The 22633-nt window shown below is 43.6% G+C and overlaps 1 protein-coding gene across 7 annotated transcripts in view; it reads left to right on the plus strand.

Moving 5' to 3' along the window:
* Positions 1-22633, plus strand: part of DCTN1 (dynactin subunit 1) — a 1835652-nt gene that overhangs the window by 949024 nt on the left and 863995 nt on the right. For all 7 annotated transcript variants that reach the window (XM_044063298.1, XM_044063299.1, XM_044063300.1 and 4 more), the window contains one exon: positions 8922-9026. In XM_044063298.1, the coding sequence (XP_043919233.1) occupies positions 8922-9026 (105 nt within the window). The remainder of the gene's footprint in view (positions 1-8921; positions 9027-22633) is intronic.

The following is a 22633-nucleotide window of genomic DNA, read 5'->3' on the forward strand; positions in this document are numbered from 1 at the left end:
GATGTTGTCGGATACCTTACCGACTACCGGAATTCAAAAGAAACGCAAGGACAAGGATAGGCCTCCGAGGTCCAAACAGGATACTTTGCAGCCGGAGCCAGCTTCGGGTTCGGCGGTCGTCAGTGAGGCGCTTTTGCAGCCCCTGTCGTCCGCCACTTCGGAACCGATGGCCGACACGGACTCCCATGGGGAGCCATCTAGGACTAGTATTTTATCTGCTGCAGGACCTTTGGACGTCACTCCTTCAGATGGGTCCGGAACCTGAAAAAAGGCCTAGACAGGATATTCCTTATGATTCCTCTGATCAGGCTTCTGTGTCTTTTGTCTCTTCCTCTGACCAGGATTATTCTTTCCCTCCTTATGAGGATTCTGATGCAGAGGACTCTATTCCCTCTGCTTGTCCCCCTGAAGATTTCTCTTTTGGGGAAACCTTACATGAAATGAGAGAGCATTTTCATTGGGAAGGTCAGGAATACTCTGCTTCCAAGAAGAGACTTAGGGAATTTCTCCTTCTCCCTCAACACAGGCCTTTGGCTATTCCTCCTGTACTTGATATTGTGGATGATGCTTTTTCTGAAGCTAACCTGAATCCTGATTCCTTGCCGCCTGCTCCTTCTAAGCCTGATAGATTTTACAGAGTCCCTGATTCCCATCAATTCTTATTTAAGAACCCTTCTGCAGATCCTGAAACTATTTCTCAGGGTTCTAAGGCTGCTAAGGCTGCTTCATCTAAAAATCCTATTCCCTCTGAAAAGGATTCTCGTGCCTTGGACAGGTGGGGCAAAAAGGTTTATACTTCTGCTACTCTTTCTATTACAGCTTTAAATTGCCAGTTTCACATGTTCAAGTATCAGCAATTTCTTTTGTCTGTTTTAAAGCAAAGGCTTTCTACCTTTCCTGCATGTGCAGAGGACAAGGAATTACAGGATGTATTGCATGCAACTGAACAAGTTAGCAAACATAGTTTACATTGTGGTTTTGATGCTTTGGAAGCTTCTTGCAGGGCCGCAGCCTCTGGTACTGTTATCAGGAGACATGCTTGGCTTCGTGAGCAGAATTTACCTGAGCAGGTTAAGGCTAAACTGTTAGATGCCCCTGTTCAGCATGATGTTTTATTTGGATCCAAGGCTGAGGAGGTTATTAAAAAGATGGAAGAAAAAGCAAAATCTATGCAGACTGTGAAAGATTTCTTACAGGTTCAGCCTCCTAGATTTTCCAGGAATTGGCCCTCCAAAAATTGGTCCTTTCCCACGTCTGACAGGCCTCAAAGGGGAAGATATAGACGCCCCAGAGGTCGAGCTCAGGCACAGGCCTCTTACAGGTCCAGACAATGGACTGCTTCATCACCTAGAAGGGGTGAAGACAGATCTCAATCACAAAGGAAGCAAACCCAATGACTCCCTCTGCTGGGCTACAGGTCCTCTTTGCCTGGAAGCCCCTCTCGGAGGAAAAAATTCTCTTTTCTACCAAAATTGGACTCAGATTACCCAGGACAAATGGGTTTTAGACGTGATTTTAACAGGTTACAAATTCCACTTTCATACTCTGCCAAGGTCTATCGGTTGGCCAGATCTGCCAAAACATCAGTGGTCAGAGGTCTTAAAACAAGTGGACGCCTTATTGGCCATGAGAGCCATAGAGCCTGTTCCACTTTCAGAGATGGGAAAAGGTTTTTACTCAAGACTATTTCTGGTTCCAAGAAAGCAAAATTCATGGAGACCGATTCTGGACCTTTCGGTATTAAACACCTTCCTGGAAATTCCAAAATTCAAGATGCTTACTTTACAACAACTTCTTCCAATGCTCTCCCAGGATGCTTGGATGGTGACATTGGACTTGAAAGAGGCCTACCTACACATTCCCATCAGTCAGGAGCGCAGGAAATTCCTCAGGTTCAAGGCATGTTCGAGGCACTTTCAATTCTCTGTACTGCCCTTTGGTTTATCTACTGCGCCCAGAGTCTTTACCAAATGCCTGGCTCCAGTAGTAGCCTATTGCAGACTCCAAGGGATTCAAATTTACCCCTACCTGGACGACTGCCTGATTCAGGCGGACAGCAAAGACCTTTTACTTCAGCATCTGCATTTTGTTCAACGTCTTCTCCTTATTCTGGGATTTTGAGTGAACACAAAAAGTCACATTTGATCCCCTCTCAGCAAATGATCTTTTTGGGAGCTCTTCTAGACACAAACTTGCAAAGGACCTTCCTCACTCCAGAAAAACAACTACAGCTGGCCTCAATTTTCAAAACCTTGGCTACTTTAACTCAGCTCACTGCAAGGAAATTCCTGCAGGCATTGGGCTACATGGCTTCTTGCATCCTGTTGATTCCAAATGCAAGGATTCACATGAGAAAACTTCAATGGTACCTAAAGAGTGTATGGTCACAGCATTACCACAGTCTGGACACTATGATTCCATTGATTCCCTGCCTCCAGAAGGAGTTCCTTTGGTGGTCCAGGGCTTGTGCTTTAAACGAAGGGAATCCCTTCCGTCTGCCTCAACCTTCTCAGACCATGACCACGGATGCTTCGGATTATGCTTGGGGAGCTCATTTTCAAAATCTTTGCCAGCAGGGTTCTTGGACAAAGAAGCATCTAGCCTGGCACATCAATTTGAAGGAAATGTTGGCAGTTCAAAATGCTCTTCTAGCCTTCCAAAATTATCTAAATCCGGGGCCTCTTCTGATTCATACAGACAATACCACAGTCATGTGGTACATAAACAAGCAAGGGGGGCTCTCATTCTTACCCCCTCTGCAGACTAGCCATGAATTTATGGGACACGGCTTTAAATCTGAATCTGCATCTTCAAGCTCAATTCATTCCAGGAAAACACAATCTCTTCGCATACAGCCTAAGCAGAAACCTTTTGGATCCTCGCGAATGGATGCTGGACCCCAGCCTATTCAGCAAGATTACTGCAGTTTGGGGTTGCCCTCAGATAGATCAGTTTGCATCCCATCTCAATCATCAGCTGCCTCTCTTTTGCACCAGGTCCTTCCACAAAACAGCTTGGAAAGTGGATGCCCTGTCATTCAGCTGGAGGAACCTTTTGGGATATGCCTTCCCTCCTCTTCCTCTTCTTCTTCGAGTATTACTGAAAATAAAACAGGACAAGCCCAAGATAATCATTCTGATAGCTCCAAATTGGCCTCGGCAGTTTTGGTATCCAACTTTAAAACACCTGTTCTTGGAACCTCCTTGGATACTACCTCTGAACCCTTCTCTTCTGTCGCAGCATCAGGGTCAGATGCTACACCCTCAAATCAAGACCCTATGTCTGGCAGCTTGGCTCTTCAAGGGCCATTGATTCCTTCTGCTCTTCCCAAACAAGTTTTGGATGTTCTTTTAGAAGCTAGACGACCTAGCACAAGGAAATCTTATGCTTCTAAATGGAAAAGATTTTGTATTTGAATGCAGGACCGAGGTTCTTAACCCTATTTTGCCTGATATTTCCTCTATTTTACTTTACCTCTCAGACCTTTTGCTTAAAGGCCTCTCTTTTTCATCCATCAGAATTCATGCTTCTGCTATCTCAGCTCATTTCAGCACTGATCCTCCCATCTTTTCTCACCATTTGATGAGACAATTTTTGAGAGGGGCTAAGAATTTAAGACCTCCCAGGACTCCTGTTCCTGCTTGGGATTTTAATTGTCTTGGAGAAACTTACTTTGCCTCCTTTTGAGCCTGCTGCGGCTTCAGATATCAAGTTCTTATCCTGGAAGACAGCTATTTTGTTAGCATTGACTTCTGCCAGAAGGGTTTCAGAGTTGCAAGCTGTCATGGCTGTGGAACCATATATTATTTTCCACTAAGACAGAGTTTCCTTGAGGACCAATCCTACATTTATGCCTAAGGTGATTTCAAAAGTGGCTCTAAATCAGACTATCACCTTCCTACCTTCTTCCCTAATCCTCAAAATAAAGGGGAAAGGATTTTAAATTCATTGGACGTACACAGACAGCTACGATTTTACCTGGACAAAACTAAAGATTTCAGAAAATCTGATCAATTGCTTATCTCTTATGCCTCCAGTTCTCTAGGTAAGGCTATTTCTAAACAAACTATTTCCAAATGGATTGCTCATGGAATAAGGTTTTGTTACTCTCACTATGGGAAACAGATTCCAGGTACTGTTAGAAGTCATTCTACTAGAGCAGCTGCCACTTCAGCAGCTTTTCTCAGAGGAGTTCCTACCAAAGATATTTTGGAAGCTGCCACTTGGAGTTCAGTGCATACTTTTTCCAAGCACTATAATCTCCCTCTGTGTTCTAATTCAAGGGCAGACTTTGCCTCTGCTGTTTTGCAGGGTCTTCTTGCTGCCCCTACTTCTGCATAACCTCCTCCCCCTTTCACTGCTTTGGGATTCCACCCTACAGTTATGACTGCAACAGTGAAACACGAAGAACATAGTACAGTTGTGTACACCTACCATAAATGTAGATGTTCGAGTGTCTTCACTGTTGCAGTCGTGTTTCCTCCCACCTATCCCCTCTTATTCTTGTTTGTTCCCTCTTCCACTTCTTTTGTGGTGTATTTGTGTTTCCTTTTTGGACACCTTTTGGTTTACTGGGGGCTTCTGACATCTGGGGCAAGAAAGGCTGGAGAAGATGGCGTCGGCTGACGGCTTTATACCTCTGCATTCTGACGTCAGGGTACTTGCTGGTACAGCCGACGCCGGACCCAGACTTTGGAATTCTGTCCGACCTCGGGCTGCCTGCCGGTAGGAACACCCCACAGTTATGACTGCAACAGTGAAGACACTCTAACATCTACATTTATGGTAGGTGTACACAACTGTACTTTTCCCTCCCTCCGTCCCCTCTTGGTAAAGGCCTAGTGGCTAACACCTCCTCATACAACCTAATTTGGGTTATCCTTCTATGGTGTATTTGCTTGCAACTACTGTTTTTTGATTATATTGCATTGCTTGACTCTCTCTCTCTCTCTCTCTCTCTATATATATATATATATATATATATATAATTTATGTATTGCCTTCCTTCTGGGGGCACCTGACATCTGGGGCAAGAAAGACTGAAGAATATGGCATTGGCTGTGTCTTATATACCCCTGTCGCACTGACGTCAGGAAAGAAAGCGACGACAACCAACGCCGGACCTAGACTTTGGAATTCGGCCGACCGAGGACCCGCCTGACGGCAGAAAACCCATCTGTGATTACTGCAGCTGTATTAGCACTCGAACATCTACATTTATGGTAGGTACAAAACTGTACTTTCAGCTTTGTTAAGGGCAGACCATGCCTCCTAATCCTGGTGGACTTTGAGACAGTTACCAAGGCTATAAACGAGGGAAAGGTGGTACACACAAGCCTACCTAGACCTCGCAAAGGCCTTCAACACCATTCCCCATTCTGGTATTATAGACAAGCTCACCAGCCTGAACATAAACCCCTATGTCACAAGATGGGTTGCCAGCTGGCTCATGGACAGAACCCATATGATGAGAGTTGTGAGAGATAGGTCTGACTCTAAACTGGTTACAAGTGGCATTCCCCAGAGCTCAATCTTAGGACCCCTTCTGTTTGGCATATTCTTCTCAGAAGTACAGGCAAGCACAGGAGGACTATGGATGACCAAGTTCGCAGATGACTGCAAACTAGGGGCTATAATTGACTCTCCGGCTGACAGACATCCTTCAAAAGGGTCTCACTGAGACAGATACCTGGTGTCAAAATGATGGCCTCAAGCTAAATGCCAAAAAGTACATAGTCATCCCTTTTGGAAAAAGTACCCATAAACTACCACATAGGTGGTAGTCCCCTAAATACGGAAGATGTAAGAAGAGATCTGGGGACCCAAGTAGATAGTAATCTCTCCTTTGATAATCACATTGCCAAAGTGGTTAGAAAATCCTTCTATGTGGCCCACCTAATCACAAAAGGGTTTGCATCCATATCAAAAGAGGTTATTGTGCCCCTCTACACATCACTCATCAGATCCATCATAGAGTACAACTCTCCATTTGGGATGTACCTTACAAGACACCTACAACAGCTGGAAAGACCACAGAAGTACCTCACCAAGAAGATCACTGGCCTCAAGCAGAGATGCCCTATGCAGCTCGACTGAAGTAACTCCAGCTGTACTCTGTTGCATACCACCTACTCAGAGGTGATCTCTGCCTGACATATAAGGCCATGTCCAACCCAGAATTGATGGACATGCTCCACCTAAAGAAAACCATATCCCCTCAAGCCACACACTCTAGGGATCTTAACCTCACCACAACAAATAAATAGGACATGCTGGAGGGATAGATTCCTGTCCCAGAGACTCCCCATGCTTTGGAACAAGATTCCAATCTACATTAGGCAGTACTTCTCGCTAACACTCTACAAGAGAAACTTTGACGAGTGGATAGGAAACAAATAGTTTACCCCAGGGATCACTTCAGTGGCTGTGCTGGAGAGAGGCACAGGGAACTAATCTAAGGGGGCAGCGAAAGCCAACACATTCCGGCTAGGCTTGTAAATGCCTTCGGGCAGATAGCCTAGTACCTACCTATGAACCTATAATATCTTGGACTATGTTCCAGGCAGTCAAGCATTAACAGCCCTGTTGCTTGATGATGCAGGCAGGGAGGATGTGTTTGCCTTTCCATGAGGGAAGGAAGTTTGGTGGCTGGAGCTCTCATTGAAAACTGGTGAAAGCAGAGGATCAGAGAGAGCACTGGGAGTGCTGGTGATGTATTGCTGCTATAGGGGCCTGAGGCAGGTGCCTGCTTGGACCATACCTCATTGTTTTCCCAGCCTGGCCACACTTAAAACATCAGTATGATGGGATCAAGGGGAATAGTGCTCAAAAAAAAAAAAAAAACGGCCTTCCTGAGAGCCACAGTGTCACGTGTCCTCTTTTAGCCCCCTCACTGTGTGCAGTCTTTGGATATGGTCTCCCTGTAAGAGCCTGTGCATGGAGTTTGGTGCCTTTACATGCTGGAGCTCCCCTGGTCTTGCTGTAGGTTTGTTCCATGTAGACGTAGGAACCAAAAATAAGCAAAAAAGTTTTCAACTTCACCCCCTGTATGACTTTAACCATGCTTGCAAAAAACTTTCTTCCACCAGATAATAATCTTTGTCATATTTAAGTCATGCAGTTGTAATTCTGTAATAAAGAATACCTCCATCTGAGTTTGCCGTATTTCATCGTACTATTTACCTTTTTCCTTTGTCAGTCCTCTTCCATTCAGTCCAGCTACTTTAATTAGAAAATTTCCATAAACTTTGCAGCTGTTTCCTGGTTTCCCCTTCCATACTGACCAGCCTGTTCCCCACACATTTCTTCCCTGCATATTACTTGATACGTGTGCAGTACTTTTGGTGTTTACTCTGTGCCTCTGTATTAAATATATTCTCAGGAAGATGCTTCCTTATAGAAGTGTTTTCCTTTGAGGGAACATAATAAAGTTCACCTTGCTTCAGCAGTAAACTTCTGCCATCACATCTTTCTTTCTTACTTTTTCATCCACTTCACCAAAAACTGCTTATATTTCAGCTTGTCAATGGTGTTAATTGGGTGTAAGTCTACTTTTAAGAAATAGTGTGAATTTTTTTCTTTACTGAACAAACTGTGATTACAGCAATGATCAGTAATATTCTACAGTCAGTTTATTACTGATGTGCATAATAGTAATATCTTGCAGGATGTGGTGACCCAAGGAGGCTTTTAGTCTGTTTGACTGGTTTTACTATATGGGTAATTTTAAGGTTAGCAAATTACTGGTTAACTTGTCCTTCATTGCTTTCTATCTAATTTGGGTTAAGGTCTCCAGGTATTAAGTTTTCTGAGTTAGCACAAGTACTGATTTATTGAGTAGGTCTGTTAATCAGACAGGGGAGGGTGGAGGAATACGTAGTACTGGTATCAGTATTTTGTGATTGTTGCCAAAAGTGATTTGCAACAGAGTCCAATTAAACTCCTCATCAGAAGTTGCACTTTTGTATAGGGCAGATTGTAGATTAGATGAATTTTTTATAAGTGAAATATCTCCCCCTCCTTGCCTTGTACAAAGCCTATTGCTATATAGATAGTATTTGCTACCTTTTTATACAAATAGAAAGTTAAATTTCGGCTTTCATCCAAGACTGTGTAATAGCGGTCACTAAGTTTGCTTGTTGTCGGTCCATCATTCAAGAAATGGCCATTTCTTTGTTTGTACTACAAACATTTGAACGCACTAAGATTTTCATTTTTATGGTTTGAGAAGCTTAGGTTAAATTAAGTGAATAGAGCTTGCTGCTGTTCAGGTCAATGTTGCATGCAGTGAAGTGTAAAGGTAATATGCCCAAGCTTCATGTATCACAAATGTTTGTAGGGTAATATGTGAGAAGCTTGATTCTAGCAGCTAGTACATGAAGTCTTAACCGTATGTTACACAGTTTCCATCCAGTTCACTGTGTGTTTATGCTGTAGCTGGAGAAATCAAGTTTGTAGATTAAAGAAAGAATTCAGGACTTTGTAATGTAAACTCTGTTTATAAAATAAATCTAATACTGGCCAGTAAAATAATGTTAATAGTGTACTGACTATAAAAACAAAATATGATGATGTCCTGTAAGAATAATCAATAGCTTTCTAAATGAATTTAATGAAATAAGAACCAGACAAGGGCTTTTTACTTCAGTGTAATTTAAACAATATCCTAGATATCAGCTTTGACAGTAGCATTGTGTATAGTTTGGATAAAGTAGGTAATCCGAAAATAAGTGAACATATACATTTACACAATTCATCATATTTATTTGCAGATAAAAAAAAATACTGCCAAGAAATTATTGATGCAGCAGCTTAGTCAGAATAGTTGTCTTGCATGTAGATTCTGTTCTGCTTTTATAGTAAAATGTGAGATGGTCTTTACAAGATTTGGACTCTTCACATCTCATTTTTTTCCTTTTTAGGTTGATGCTGCTCTTGGTGCAGAAGAGATGGTTGAGACCCTAACAGAAAGGAACTTAAATCTAGAAGAAAAAGTACGAGATCTCCAAGAATCTGTCAGTGACCTGGTAAGCAAGTTTTAGTGTAATGGTAAGTTACAAATGGGAGTGTAGTATGCCAAGTGTGACTGCCCACGTCTTTAGAACTGAAGGAATCCTGCATTGATCATATCACTGCCCACGTCTTTAGAACTGAAGGAATCCTGCCCACGTCTTTAAAACTGAAGGAATCCTGCATTGATCATATCACTGCCCACGCCTTTAGAACTGAAGGAATCCTGCACTAATCATATCACTGCCCACGCCTTTAGAACTGAAGGAATCCTGCACTATTCATATCACTGCCCACGTCTTTAGAACTGAAGGAATCGTGCATTGATCATATCACTGCCCACGTCTTTAGAACTGAAGGAATCGTGCATTGATCATATCACTGCCCACGTCTTTAGAACTGAAGGAATCCTGCACTAATCATATCACTGCCCACGCCTTTAGAACTGAAGGAATCCTGCACTATTCATATCACTGCCCACGCCTTTAGAACTGAAGGAATCGTGCATTGATCATATCACTGCCCATGCCTTTAGAACTGAAGGAATCCTGCACTATTCATATCACTGACCACGTCTTTAGAACTGAAGGAATCGTGCATTGATCATATCACTGCCCACGTCTTTAGAACTGAAGGAATCCTGCACTAATCATATCACTGCCCACGTCTTTAGAACTGAAGGAATCTTACACTATTCATATCACTGCCCACGTCTTTAGAACTGAAGGAATCATACATTGATCATATCACTGCCCATGTCTTTAGAACTGAAGGAATCCTGCACTAATCATATCACTGCCCACATCTTTAGAACTGAAGGAATCATGCATTGATCATATCACTGCCCATGTCTTTAGAACTGAAGGAATCCTGCACTAATCATATCACTGCCCACGTCTTTAGAACTGAAGGAATCCTGCACTAATCATATCACTGTCCACGCCTTTAGAACTGAAGGAATCCTGCACTAATCATATCACTGCCCACGCCTTTAGAACTGAAGGAATCCTGCACTAATCATATCACTGCCCACGCCTTTAGAACTGAAGGAATCCTGCACTAATCATATCACTGCCCACGCCTTTAGAACTGAAGGAATCCTGCACTAATCATATCACTGCCCACGCCTTTAGAACTGAAGGAATCCTGCACTGATCATATTACTGCCTACGTCTTTAAAACTGAAGGAATCATGCATTGATCGTATTACTGCCCACGTCTTTAAAACTGAAGGAATCCTGCACTGATTATATAACTGCCTTTATTTTCATGTAAAGATTAGGCCATTTCTGTAATTAATGTCTTTGTGCCTTATTTAAAATAGTCACGAAAATGTATGTATCTGTGTACAGCATAGACATTTTCACTTGTTCTCAGACTGTCGTCTACATAATTAACAAGATGTTAAGGCATTTAATTCCTTTTTGAAGAGAACACACCTCTTGACCAAAAGCACAGCAATCTCTAGCCAAAAACATACTTGTTCCAAAATTAGAATATGCATTACCTCTCCTGACTCTCCACTCTAGCACAGACACCCAGAAACTCCAATTATTTGAAAACAGTAGATGTCAGTGTCCTTCCATATCACTGTTACATTATTTCTAATGTAAGGGATCTCCTGCTAAGGATAGCCCAACATATCACCAGTATACCAAAGCCTTTAGTATGTACAGGCACCGTACATCACACGTATGCTCTTTGTGCAAGGTGTAGTGCATAAAGGTGACATATAGATATACACACTTCATAACTGATATGCACCAGGAGGAACGGAATGTCCCTAGGACCCAGGAGCAACATGCATCCAGAACTTCTTTGCCACTAGTCCGAACACAATCATTAAACGTTGGTTTAAACACCTTTCTTCTGTGCTGATTACCAAGCTGTTTTTTCAGGTAAGTGCCCTGTTGGGATGTTCCTCATCTTTCTCCTTTAGTTTTAGCGTTGTTGGTTTCAACAGAAAGGGAATGCAGAAAGGAAAAATGTCAGTGTGGGAGGCAGATTCCCCATATAGATTGTCACACCTAGTGTCTCTTCTGTCTGGGTGCTTCCCACAACCATACATACTGATCTGACAAGTGTTTGCTCCCAGGAACCTACATAGTTGCCTCTCCTCCTTGTCCATGTACATTGAAAAAAAAATGTCTTAACTGTTGGCTCCGGGTACTATCCCAACAACTTCCCGTCCTGAGGGTCAGCCGTCAGCCAAGAAAAAGGTGAAAAAACTCAAGTCTAGCACAGCTGCTGTTCAGTTTCCCCAGGGCATCCCAATCAAGGTTAGTGAAATCCTGGAATACCATCCAGTCATTGCTTTGGATTCCTCTGTCACAACCTCATTGGAGGCTAGCACGGATCCAGTTTCTTGCATGCAGTCAGAGGCTCTTCAAATGTTTTCAGCAGATATTGAGGGCAAACCTCAGCTCACTATATCAGAGGGACCCAGGGGGATTCCGCAGATCCTAGTGAGGAAGGAGATCCCTACTATGCTTATTGAGTGCCATCAAGGGGTCCTACTCAACCAGGGTTTTTGTTGCAGATATCCTGCAGAAAAAGAAACTGAAAAACCAAGCATATCTCCCCTGCAGTTAAGGATCCCCGACAAAAATGGCAGGATTTTACTCAGGGGTTGTTTAATACTTTAATGGCTTTAAAGCCTCCTCAAGGGGTCTGTGTGCCTGCTCCTCCCTGGTCTTCCACTCCTCTTAAGAGACCTGGCGAGCATGACTCCTCTGGTGAGGATCAGGATTCAGTGGAAGAGTCATTAGTCTACTCTTCTCAGATCCCTTCTCCCTTAGACTGTGGTTCAGAGGAAGAGGATTCTGTTAGTTCAGATTCCCCTTTAGAGGAACTCTACTTTGGGGACATTATTTCCCATGTGATGAAATTCTTTAAGTATGACTGGTCTCAAATTTCTGATATCCAGAAGAGGTATTATGAGCTCCTGCAAATGGAGTCTCCTAAGCTTTCTGTTGTTCCTCCCATTCTATCTGCTCTTCTGGATAACTTTTCAACATCTTCTGCAGCCCCTGATTCTCAGCCTCCTGCTGTCAAGAAACCTGGCAGATTTCTGTATAAGAATAGTAAGGCCATGCTGAGGCTGGGCAAAAAGGTCTACTGCTGCCATCCTGTCTTTTAGGGTTGTTATTTACTGGACTTATATGACCAGTATAAGTTAGTCCTTATTTTTCAAGTTTCTCTTCCTGATTGTAAGGAGAAGGCTTCGTGCAAAGCTGTGCAGGAGTTGAAATGCATTTTTGTTTCCTCTATTCCATAGTTTCAGAGGAATTACTCTTCCAAATCTGCTTTTCTATGCAGACAGTCTCTCTGTCGGCCCGAGAGTAAAAAGGGTTCTAGATGTGTACCTCCTGCTTAGTCTACACAGACCCCTATTGCTCAGAAACCTCCTTTTCAGGACAAGGCAGGTTCCATTTGACAATGTTTTCCTTTTCCATCAGTCAGGTTCCCTTGTCCCTTGATAATTGATTATAGATCACAATAGACAGCCTGTTACCTGGGTCATAAAAGGATGAAGCACCTTTGGGAAGAGAAGAAACTGTTTGGAAATCTCTTCTTCCCTTTTTTGGAATTCCTCAACCTCCTCAAGAACGTTTTTTTCTCTTCCCAGAGGTGCTTCATTCTTTTTTGACCCAGGGCAACATTCAGGCAGTCTGTCATGCCAGGAAGGGAGGATTTTTTTTATTACAGAATGTTACTGGTTCCCAGGAAGGAGGGCAGCTGGAGACCAGTTCTGGACCTTTCTCAGCTCAACACCTTTCTCAAGATCTCCTCCTTTTGGATGTTGTCTCTTCAAACTTTATTTCCTTCTCTTCTTCCCTAGGCCTTTCTGGTCTTCTGGATCTCTTGGATGCCTGCCTTAATATTCCCATCCATTCCCTTTTCAGGGATTTTTTTTTACATTTCTCTGTTTCTTCCTTGCATTTTCAGTTCCCTGCTTTGCACTTTTGCCTCTTTATTGCCCCAGGGTATTCACTAAATGCCTTGCTCCTGTTGTTACATTTTGCAGGATGAGAAAGGGTGTAGATCTTTTCTTATCTGAATGATCTGTTCATTCAGGCTTCATCCCCTGGATGCTGAGCGTGAATATTTCCAGTTTACCATTTGCCTACTACAGAATCTGGGGTTCATCATAACCTTTCAAAAGTTAGTCTTGAATAATTCTTAAGATCATGTTTTCCATGGTTGCAAGATCCACACCATCCCCATGCTGGTGTCTCTGCCTGCCCCCAAGGCTCTATCTGATTGCCTTTTTCCAGTCTTTTCTTCCTCTGGATTCAATCACATCCAGGCACTTACTCTGAATCTTCGGGTATATGGCTTCCACTATTCCCATGCTACCTCTTGCCAGGCTGTATATGAGAAAGATTCAGTGGTACCTGAAGTCATTGTGGCTACAACATTGTCACCCCGTTGGCTTTTTAGTTCCCTTCCTCCCTGCCTCAAGCTTGAGCTTCAGTGGTGGATTCATCAACTTTCTTTCAACCCAGGGCTTTTTTTCCAGTCTCCAGTCCCAACTCACGAGCTTTTACAGATGCCTCAGACAGGGTTGTGGAGCTTCCTTTGGCTGTCTCAAGGTTCAGGGTCTCTGGCCTCTTCATCAGAGGTGAGACCACATCAACATCAAGGAGATGAGAGCTCTGCTTCTGGCTCCTTCAGACTTTTCATAGCCTGCTTTCATCCCAGACCCTCAAAATTCTCACAGACAATATCACAGTGATGTTTTACATCAACAAACAAGGGAGTAAAAGGTCCTAAATTCTTTGCAGGCTGGCTTTTCAGGTCTAGGATTTAGCTATCTAGTGTTCTTCAGGCTGTTTACATTTCCTCAGAGCATAATCTAGTGGCAGATTCTTTGAGCAGGTTAAGTACACAAACCCATGAATGGATGCTTCACAGTGATGTGTTCCTGGACATTGTCGGTGTAATATTCCTCCGGTAGATTTTTTTTGAGTCCCCTCTAAACAGATTTCCTCCTCTTTTCTGTTAGAGTCCCAAGTCCTCTGGCTTGGGAAGTGGACGCCCTGTCTTTTCTTTCAAAGAGGATGTTTCTGGACGCTTTCCCGCCCATTCCACTGTTACCACAGGTCTTGCACAAGGTCAAGCAGAACTCTCCTAAAATCTTATTGGTGACTCCCTTTTGGCCCAGACAGCATTAGTTCCTCCTCCTTTCTGACTTGGCCAGGAGGAATCACCACAAGTTACCTCACCGCGTAGACCTTGTCACACAAGACAAGGGGTTTCTTAGCAATTCTCACTTGTCCACTCTTCAACAGACTCTGAGGATGATAGAGTTCTAGTCCCTTTTAGGCACCTTTTTTCTGAGGATGTGCTTTGGGTCTTGCAGGATGCCAGGAAGCCCACTACCAGGAAACCATATTTATCCAAATGAAATATTTTCTGTCTGATGACTCTCTTGTCATCAGGATCCTCTGTCTCTAGGGATTCCTGTGGTCTTTTCTTATTTGTGTGGTCTGCTCCATGCTGGGTTGGTATACTCTTCAGTTAAAGCTCACCTCTCATCAATTTCTGCTTGTCTGCCCTTGCATCCTCCTCTGGCCTAAAGGTGATGTTCTTTGTGTTTCACTGTTGTAGTCATTACATTTGGGTTGTCTGCCTGCAGGTAGCCCTCTGCTGGCCTGAATATCAAAGTCTTGGATCCCTGCGTCGGATGCTGTCTCTTCTTCCATGACTTCAGGTCATCAGGGGTATAAAACATGCAGCCGCCATTACATCAGTCTTGCTGCGCAGTGCCCGAAGCAGAAGCAGTTCACAAGTACTGGTCGGCCGACTCCTGAAATTTTCGTTTTCGAGTTTCAGAACCAAAGTCTTCAAAAAAGCTAAATGCCCCATTGTGGGGATCCTTTTTCTTGCTCTAAACCGATGTCAGTAAAAGTTAACAATTGTATTACCTGTGGAAAGCAAATGCCTCATAAAGATTTTCATTCGTACTGCATTCCTTGCTTAGGCCCAGACCACGACGTCCCTTGCTGACGGTTTTGTGCCTTATTTAACCCTCTAACTATTCGTCATCGGTTTATTTTTGCAGCAAATTATTTTGCTACTCGGTTTAACTATCGAGAAATGGCTCTGGTAAGCCATCCAACTACCGACATTTCGAAAAAACGTAAAGATAAAGACAGAGACAGACCACATGGGTCCAAAGCTGCCACCGACGCTTCTGTTAAGCTAGTCACCAGTTCGCTGGCACTCAGTGAGACGCTTTCACAGCCCCTGATACCCGTTACTTCAGATTTGCAGGCCTCTACTGAGACCCATTTGGAGTCTGGTATGCCGCGAGATGCTTCTTCGACCATGGAACCTGCGAATGTCTCTACCTTGGATGGGTCAGGAGCTGCTGTGCAGGCACCGGCTTCTGAGGGTGTATTCAGGCCTACAGACTTGCATTTCAAACAGACGCCATCTTCTTCTTCAAGGCCTAAAACTCGACCTACGCCTAGAAAACTGACACCCAAACCATATGGTCAGGCCCATGTGCCTAAAAAACAAATGATAAGAATGGCTGAAGACCTAATTACTTTAATTAGAAGAAGCCAGCCTTCACCCTCTAAGAGACCTAGAACTGATTTTCCTTCAGATTCTTCTGATCAAGATTCTGAAATTTCTGTTTCTTCTGATGATTTGCCCTTATCTACCTATGAGGATTCTGATGCAGAAAACCCCATTCCCTCTGCTTCCCCTCCAGAAGATTTTTCTTTTGGTGAAACCTTGCACACACTTAGGGAGCATTTCCGCTGAGAAAGCCAGGATTACTCTGACTCCAAAAAGAGGCTTAGGGAATTCTTACTCCTCCCTCAACACAGGCCTTTAGCTATCCCTTCTGTCCTGGATATTGTCGATGATGCCTTCTTGGAATCTACCCTGGCCCCTGACTCTTTACCTCCAGCTCCCAGGAAACCTGACAGGTATTACACAGTACCTGACTCTCACAAGTTCCTCTTCAAGAATCCTACTGTAGACCCAGAGACCATTTCCCAAGAACCTAAAGGCATTAAGGCTACTACTGCCAAAATCCCTACCCCCCTCTGGTAGAGATTCCAGGGCCTTGGACAGATGGGGTAAGAAGGTATACACTTCTGCTACTTTGGCCACTAGGGCCTTAAACTGCCAGTTTCATATGTTAAAGTATCAGCAGCATATTATGGCACTACTTAAACAGAAAATGATGTTGATTCCTGACTGTGCTGAAAATAAAGGATTACAGGATTTAATGCATTCTGCTGAACAAGTTGGTAAACATACTTTGAAATGTGGTTTGGACTCTTTAGAAGCATCTTCCAGGGATGCTGTCACTGGGTCTTTTCTTAGGAGGCATGCTTGGCTTAAGGAGCTACATTTGCCAGATCATGTTAAAGCTAAATTACTGGATGCTCCCTTAAACCAAGACCGCCTGTTAAGCAACAAAGCAGAAGAAGTCCTTAAAAAGATGGAGGAAAAAGCTAAATCTATGCAAACTGTTAAAGATTTCTTGCAAGTACAGCCTCCCAGATTTAGTAGGCATTGGCCTCCTAAGAATTGGTCCTTTCCTGTCTCTTCCAGGCCTTCTCAGTCCAAACCCAGGAACAGCAGACAACCTAGACTACAGTCTCAAGGTACTCACATGCCTAAGCAGTGAGGGGCTCCCACTTCCAAAGCTGGAAGTAGTAAGACACCCCTGTGTGGAAAAATGTCACAATGACTTTACCTTAAGCCTTCCAAGCCCTGCTCAACTGCCTGTTTCCTTAGGGGGAAAGATTGCCCGGCATGCAAAAAACTGGGAACTCGTTACCCAGGGCATATTGGTTTTAAATATAGTTTTCCAAGGATACAGATTCCACTTCCACACCTTACCAACCCCAAATGGGTGGCCAGACCTACAACAGTGGGCAGAGACTCAACCGCAGGTTCTCTCTCTTCTAAGTATCAGGGCTATTCAACTTGTCCCAGCAGAAGAAAGGAGACAAGGTTTTTACTCAAGACTTTTCCTGGTACCCAGAAAAGACAGCTCCTTGCGTCCTATCGTGGGCTTCTCTATTCTAAACACCTTTTTGGTAATCCCAAAATTCAAAATGCTAACACTTCCAACAGCTGCTTCCTATGCTAGGCAAAGATGCCTGGTTGGCAACCTTAGACTTAAAGGAAGCTTACCTGCACATTCCAATAAGGGAATCTTGCAGGAAATACCTACGCTTCAGAGCAGGCTCTATGCACCTCCCTTTGGCTTATCTACTGCACCCAAGGTATTCACAAAGTGCCTATCTCCAGTCATTGCATTTTGCAGGCAAAGAAATATTCAAGCATACCCATACCTGGATGATTGTCTAATTCAGGCAGAAAGCCAGGATATGCGACTAAAACATCTGACCTTTGTAAAGAAACTTCTAACCCCACTGGGGTACACCATAAACGAAAAGAAATCTCATCTAGTACCTTGACAACAAATTGTATTCCTGGGAGCAAGCTTGAACACAAAGATGGCTTACCTCACGCCAGAGAAACAAGTTTATTTGACAACTTACTTCAAACTACTGGCCACAAAGGTCCAGCTATCTGCAAGGAAAATCCCGCAAGCCTTGGGGTTCATGGCCTCCTGCATTCTACTAATTCCATATACAAGACTGCATATAAGGAAACTACAATGGTATCTAAAAAGCCTATGGTGTCAACATTCTCAGGACATGGAATCAATGATTTCTATCATTCCTTGTGTAAAGACAGAGTTCTTTTGGTGAGCAGAGGCCTGCTACCACAACAAAGGGCTCCCTTTCACTCTACCCCCTGCCGCCCAAACCCTAACAACAGACGCATCAGACTATGCATGGGGGGGCTCACTTGGCAGGCAGTGCATTCAGGGCAAATGGAACCCAAGTCAGATGCATGTGCATATCACTCAAAAAGAAATGTTATCTGTACAGAATTCCCTGACAGCCTTCAAGGACCACATTTTTCTAGGACAATTATTGGTAAAGGCAGACAACACCACTGTTATGTGGCACATAAGCAGGGGGGAACCCACTCGTACCCTCTCTGCAGACTAGCCATGGCTCTGTGGAACATAGCCTTCAGCTACCAAGTGCACCTACCAACTCAATTCCTGTCAGGCAGGCTAAATTCACTGGCAGATGACCTAAGCAGAAATCTCATGGACCCACACGAGTGGATTCTGGAACCAAAGATATTCAACCTTTTCAGAAATAAATGGGGGAATCCAGAGATGGACCTGTTTGCCTCCCCTCAGAACTACCAATTGGACAAATTCTGCACAAGGACTCCCACAGTCAAGCTTGGAAAGTGGATGCCCTGTCCTTCACCTGGGAAAGCCTCTCGGTTTATGCCTTTCCCCCTCTGCCTCTCCTCTCGAAAGTGCTGCTAAAAATCAAATGGGGCAAACCAAGGACAATACTGATTGCACCAGACTGGCCACACCAGCACTGGTACCCCCTCTTGCGCAGTATGTCACTGCTGGAACCATGGCACCTGCTGCAGACCCCTTCCCTGCTGCCCCAGCAGGAGGGCCAGATTCTGCACCCTCAACTTCAAACCCTGAACCTTGCAGCCTGGCTAATTCCTTGAGCTCTCCAATAGCATCCCCCATTAAGCAGTACTAGATGTCATTCTGGAGGCCTAGTACTAGAAAATCGTATGCTGAAGAGTGGAAATGATACTGTTCCTGGAGCCAGACTCAGGGGATGGGCACAACGGTGCCCAGCTTACCTCATATTCTTCAGTACTTAACAGAGATGCTCCACAAGGACCTTTCCTTCTCATCAATTAAAATTCATGCCTCTGCCATTTCAGCCCATTATATACTGAACCACCCTTCTTCTCTCACCCCCTGCTAAAGCATTTCCTCAGAGGGGCCAAAAATTTAAGACCACCCAGGAGAGCCCCTACTCCAGCCCGGGACCTTAACGTTGTATTGGAAAAGCTCACTCTACCTCCTTTTGAGCCAGCTGCAACTGCAGAGTTTAATTTCCTTTCTTGGAAAACAGCCTTCCTTCTAGCCATCACTTCAGCAAGGAGAGTGTCTGAATTACAGGTCCTCATGGCAGTGGAACCCTTCATTATCTTCTATGCAGACAGGGTGTCCCTCAGGACCAATCCTTCCTTTATGCCCAAGGTGGTGTCTAGTGTGGCCCTTAATCAGTCCATTCATTTACCTACTTTTTTCCCTAATCCACAGAACAAAGGAGAATGAGTAATGCACTCCATGAACGTGCACAGACAACTTAGATTTTATTTGGAAGGACTAAGCCTCTCAGAAAATTTGAACAGCTGCTAGTTGGCTCTGCTGCAGGGACAGAGGGGAAGGCCATCTTAAAGCAAACTGTTTCTAAGTGGATAAGCCCATTGCATTCATTTCTGCTATAAGCACCATAGAATACCTACCCCAAAGGGGATAAGATCACATTCCACCAGGGCTGCATCTACCTCTACAGTCTTTCTCAGAGGTGTCCCTACCAAGGACATCCTGGAAGATGCTACCTGGAGCTCTGTACATACCTTCACCAAGCATTATCATTTGCCTATTTCTTTCTAAATCCAGAGCTGGTTTTGCCACTGCAGTCTTGCAGGGCTTAATAGCTGGTCCTAATGCTCTCTAAACTTCCTCCCCCCTTCTTATCTTTGGGAATCAACCCAAATGTAATGACTGCAACAGTGAAACACAAAGAACATAGTACAGTTGTGCGCACTTACCATAAATGTAGATGTTCGAGTGTATTCACTGTTGCAGTCCTGGTTACCCTCCCTCCCTCCAGCCCCCTGACTTCTCTTAGCTATACTTCTCTTCTTGTTTAGTATATTTCAGCTTTCTGGTGTATTTGCTTTTTGTTGGAGGTGTAACCTAACACATAATTGCGTCCCATTATGGGGGCACCTGACATCTGCGGCAAGAAAAAACTGATGCAATGGCATCTGCTTACATGTTTTATACCCCTGATGACCTGACATCATGGAAGAAGAGACAGCATCCAATGCAGGGATCCAAGACTTTGATATTCAGGCTGGCTGAGGGCTACCTGCAGGCAGATAACCCAAATGCAACAGTGAATACACTTGAACATCTATATTTATGGTAAGTGTACACAACTGTACTTTCTTCATATTAGGCCTCCCAGGAAGCCTTTTCTGCCTTTTTGGGACCTCAGTTTTGTTCTTAAAAACATTGACTAAGTCTCATTTCTCATTTTGAGCTTGCTGCTTCACATTCCTTACAACTTTGTACTTGGAAGACTGTTCTTTTGGCTCTTACTTCGGCCAAGAGGGTTCCTGGACTTCAGGCTCTCCTGGCTGTTCCTTCTTTCTTAGTTTTTCACATTGACACGGTCTCTCTTCATACTAATCATTTTATGCTCAAGGTGGTCAATGAGTTGTCCCTTAATCTATTTGTTTGCCTTCCTTTTATCCTTCTCCATAGTCTGCCATCGAGAACGTTCTCCACACATTGGTCTTGCATAGCCAGCTCAGGTATTATTTGGCTAAAGCTAAAGTTATTCATAAATACGAGTAGCTTTTTGTTTTTTTGTTTGGGTTTATCTGTTTCTAAGCAGACTGTCTCTTCCTGGATTTCTGAAGACATTTCTTTTTGTTCCTTTCCTGGCGGATGTTTTCTCTTCAGTAAAGGCTCACTGTACCAGAGCTGTTGCTTCCTCTGATGCTTTTTTTTCAAAGGGCTGGATACCAGTTCTATCCTTGAGGCTGCTACTTGATCATCTGTCCACACCCTCACAAATCATTGTAAATTGAATGTTATTTCCAGGGCTACATCTGGCTTTGCCAGGGCTATCCTACATGGGTTTCTTGAGGGTTCTTCAATGCCTTTGTTCTCACAGGTTTCTTGTTGAGCTTTTGTACTCTCCCTTATATTAGGAATATACTGTAGCAGTGATTATGAATGGACATAGTACAGGTGTGCTAAGATTTTACATCCTTAGTAAGACAACCCCATACATCACTGTGACCTACTTCATAGATTCAGTGACCTCCCAGTCCAAATGAGAGCTTTATCAATGCTTAGTACTCTCACAGTCAAAATCCTAGCACTGCGTCATTGACCCCCCCCCCCCAAGCCAAACTTCGCATTAGAGATCTAGCTTATACACTATGATCTGGGACAGTCTGGTAAACAAGAGAAGAGTACAAATGCTGCAATGCAATTAGTAATATAAACATTTATTTGTCATCAAAATATTTAAAACTGTCCAGGTAAAGGCACTGCAGTAGAATCAATGGAAGACATATTACTACTGGGTTTTCTGCCAAATCTGTTGCTGCATCATTCACATTTTTGTTTCTAAAGTCTTTGTGTTAGTGTTTTGACTCTTCAAAACATTGCTCTCTTACCCTAACAAGTGTCAGTGGTGCCCTCCATTTGACCATTTTGGGGTGGCTAATAGTTTCAGTTACTGGCATTATTTGCTTACTGCACTTCAGAGCATTGTTAGACTTTTTGATCCTACTTGAATTTTATTTTTCATTTATGGTGAGTAGTATTTGAAGTCAGCCTTGTTTGTGGATGTTGATGACCTGTCTTAGGAATCTGTATAATTTGAGCCTCTGTTGCTCCGTTGTCTAAAGTACGCATCTCTTCTATTTTTTCACCATGATCTTGTGAAGGGAAGGATTCTGACCCAGCACAGCTGCTGGACAAGCATTTCTGTATGAGGAGGTATAAATCTTTCCCCTTCTTCAAAGAACTCTCTTGAGATTTGTACTTCGTGAATGTTAGACTTTGTCATCCTCCATTCACACCAGGTGGGTTCACAAGTATTGAAGGCACATTTTGGAAAAATAAAAATTCGGGTAGCAATCACTTCTCCTTCATAATCTTTGAGATTCAGATTTGTTCCTGAACCATTCCGGTCATCTGTCTGTTTTCCTTGCTGGGGAGGAACTTAGGTGTGGGGGGTTGAGGCTGTACACACCCTAAATGTCTGTACTACCATCTCAAGTTCACTTGAAGTTAGGTGCATGAAAGGCTGGCAAGAGCCCACTTAAAAGGGGATTAATATCTGTTTTGTCTTTTGTCACTGGGTATCTTGTGTCCTGCTCAAAAATGTAAGCGCCTGAATCCTCACCTGTTGAGGGGTGGCTACTTCCATTGCTTGCTTCAAGAAAGTTTCCATTGCCAATGTCTGTATCAAGGCTGTTTTGTCCTCATTGCATCGTTGTGTTATTGCTGCCTTAACTGTGGCTCTAGGAATTTGAATTCCTTTTGATACAACTGTATCTCAGGACTAAGCCTTCTGCCATTGTATAACATCCTAACTTTATCACTTGATCAATGAGAGACTTACTAAGACAAATGGAAGGGCTGTATGACCACTGGTGATGTTTTAGTCCCCCCTCCCCCCAAGCAAGATAAGGCCCCAGTTGCAGGCTAAGGAAGCCTTCAGCAGTTAAGCAGTGTTGACACCCCTGGTTTTGCTGGCTACCTCTTCTAGAAGGATGACCCTTGGAGCTCAGCATTTGCAATCCTAAATACATTTAAGTATTTTCTGTGTGGAGGTGGTATTGTCTGACTTCATGCTGCCTTGAAAGCCATCACAGAGGGCCAGTAAGTTTCAGACTTTATAATGGATAGATTAGTTTTGGATTTTTTAGG

This window comes from Protopterus annectens, chromosome 2.part1 (genome assembly GCF_019279795.1).
Source record: "Protopterus annectens isolate FY-2018-M chromosome 2.part1, PAN1.0, whole genome shotgun sequence".
Lineage (NCBI taxonomy): Eukaryota > Metazoa > Chordata > Ceratodontiformes > Protopteridae > Protopterus > Protopterus annectens.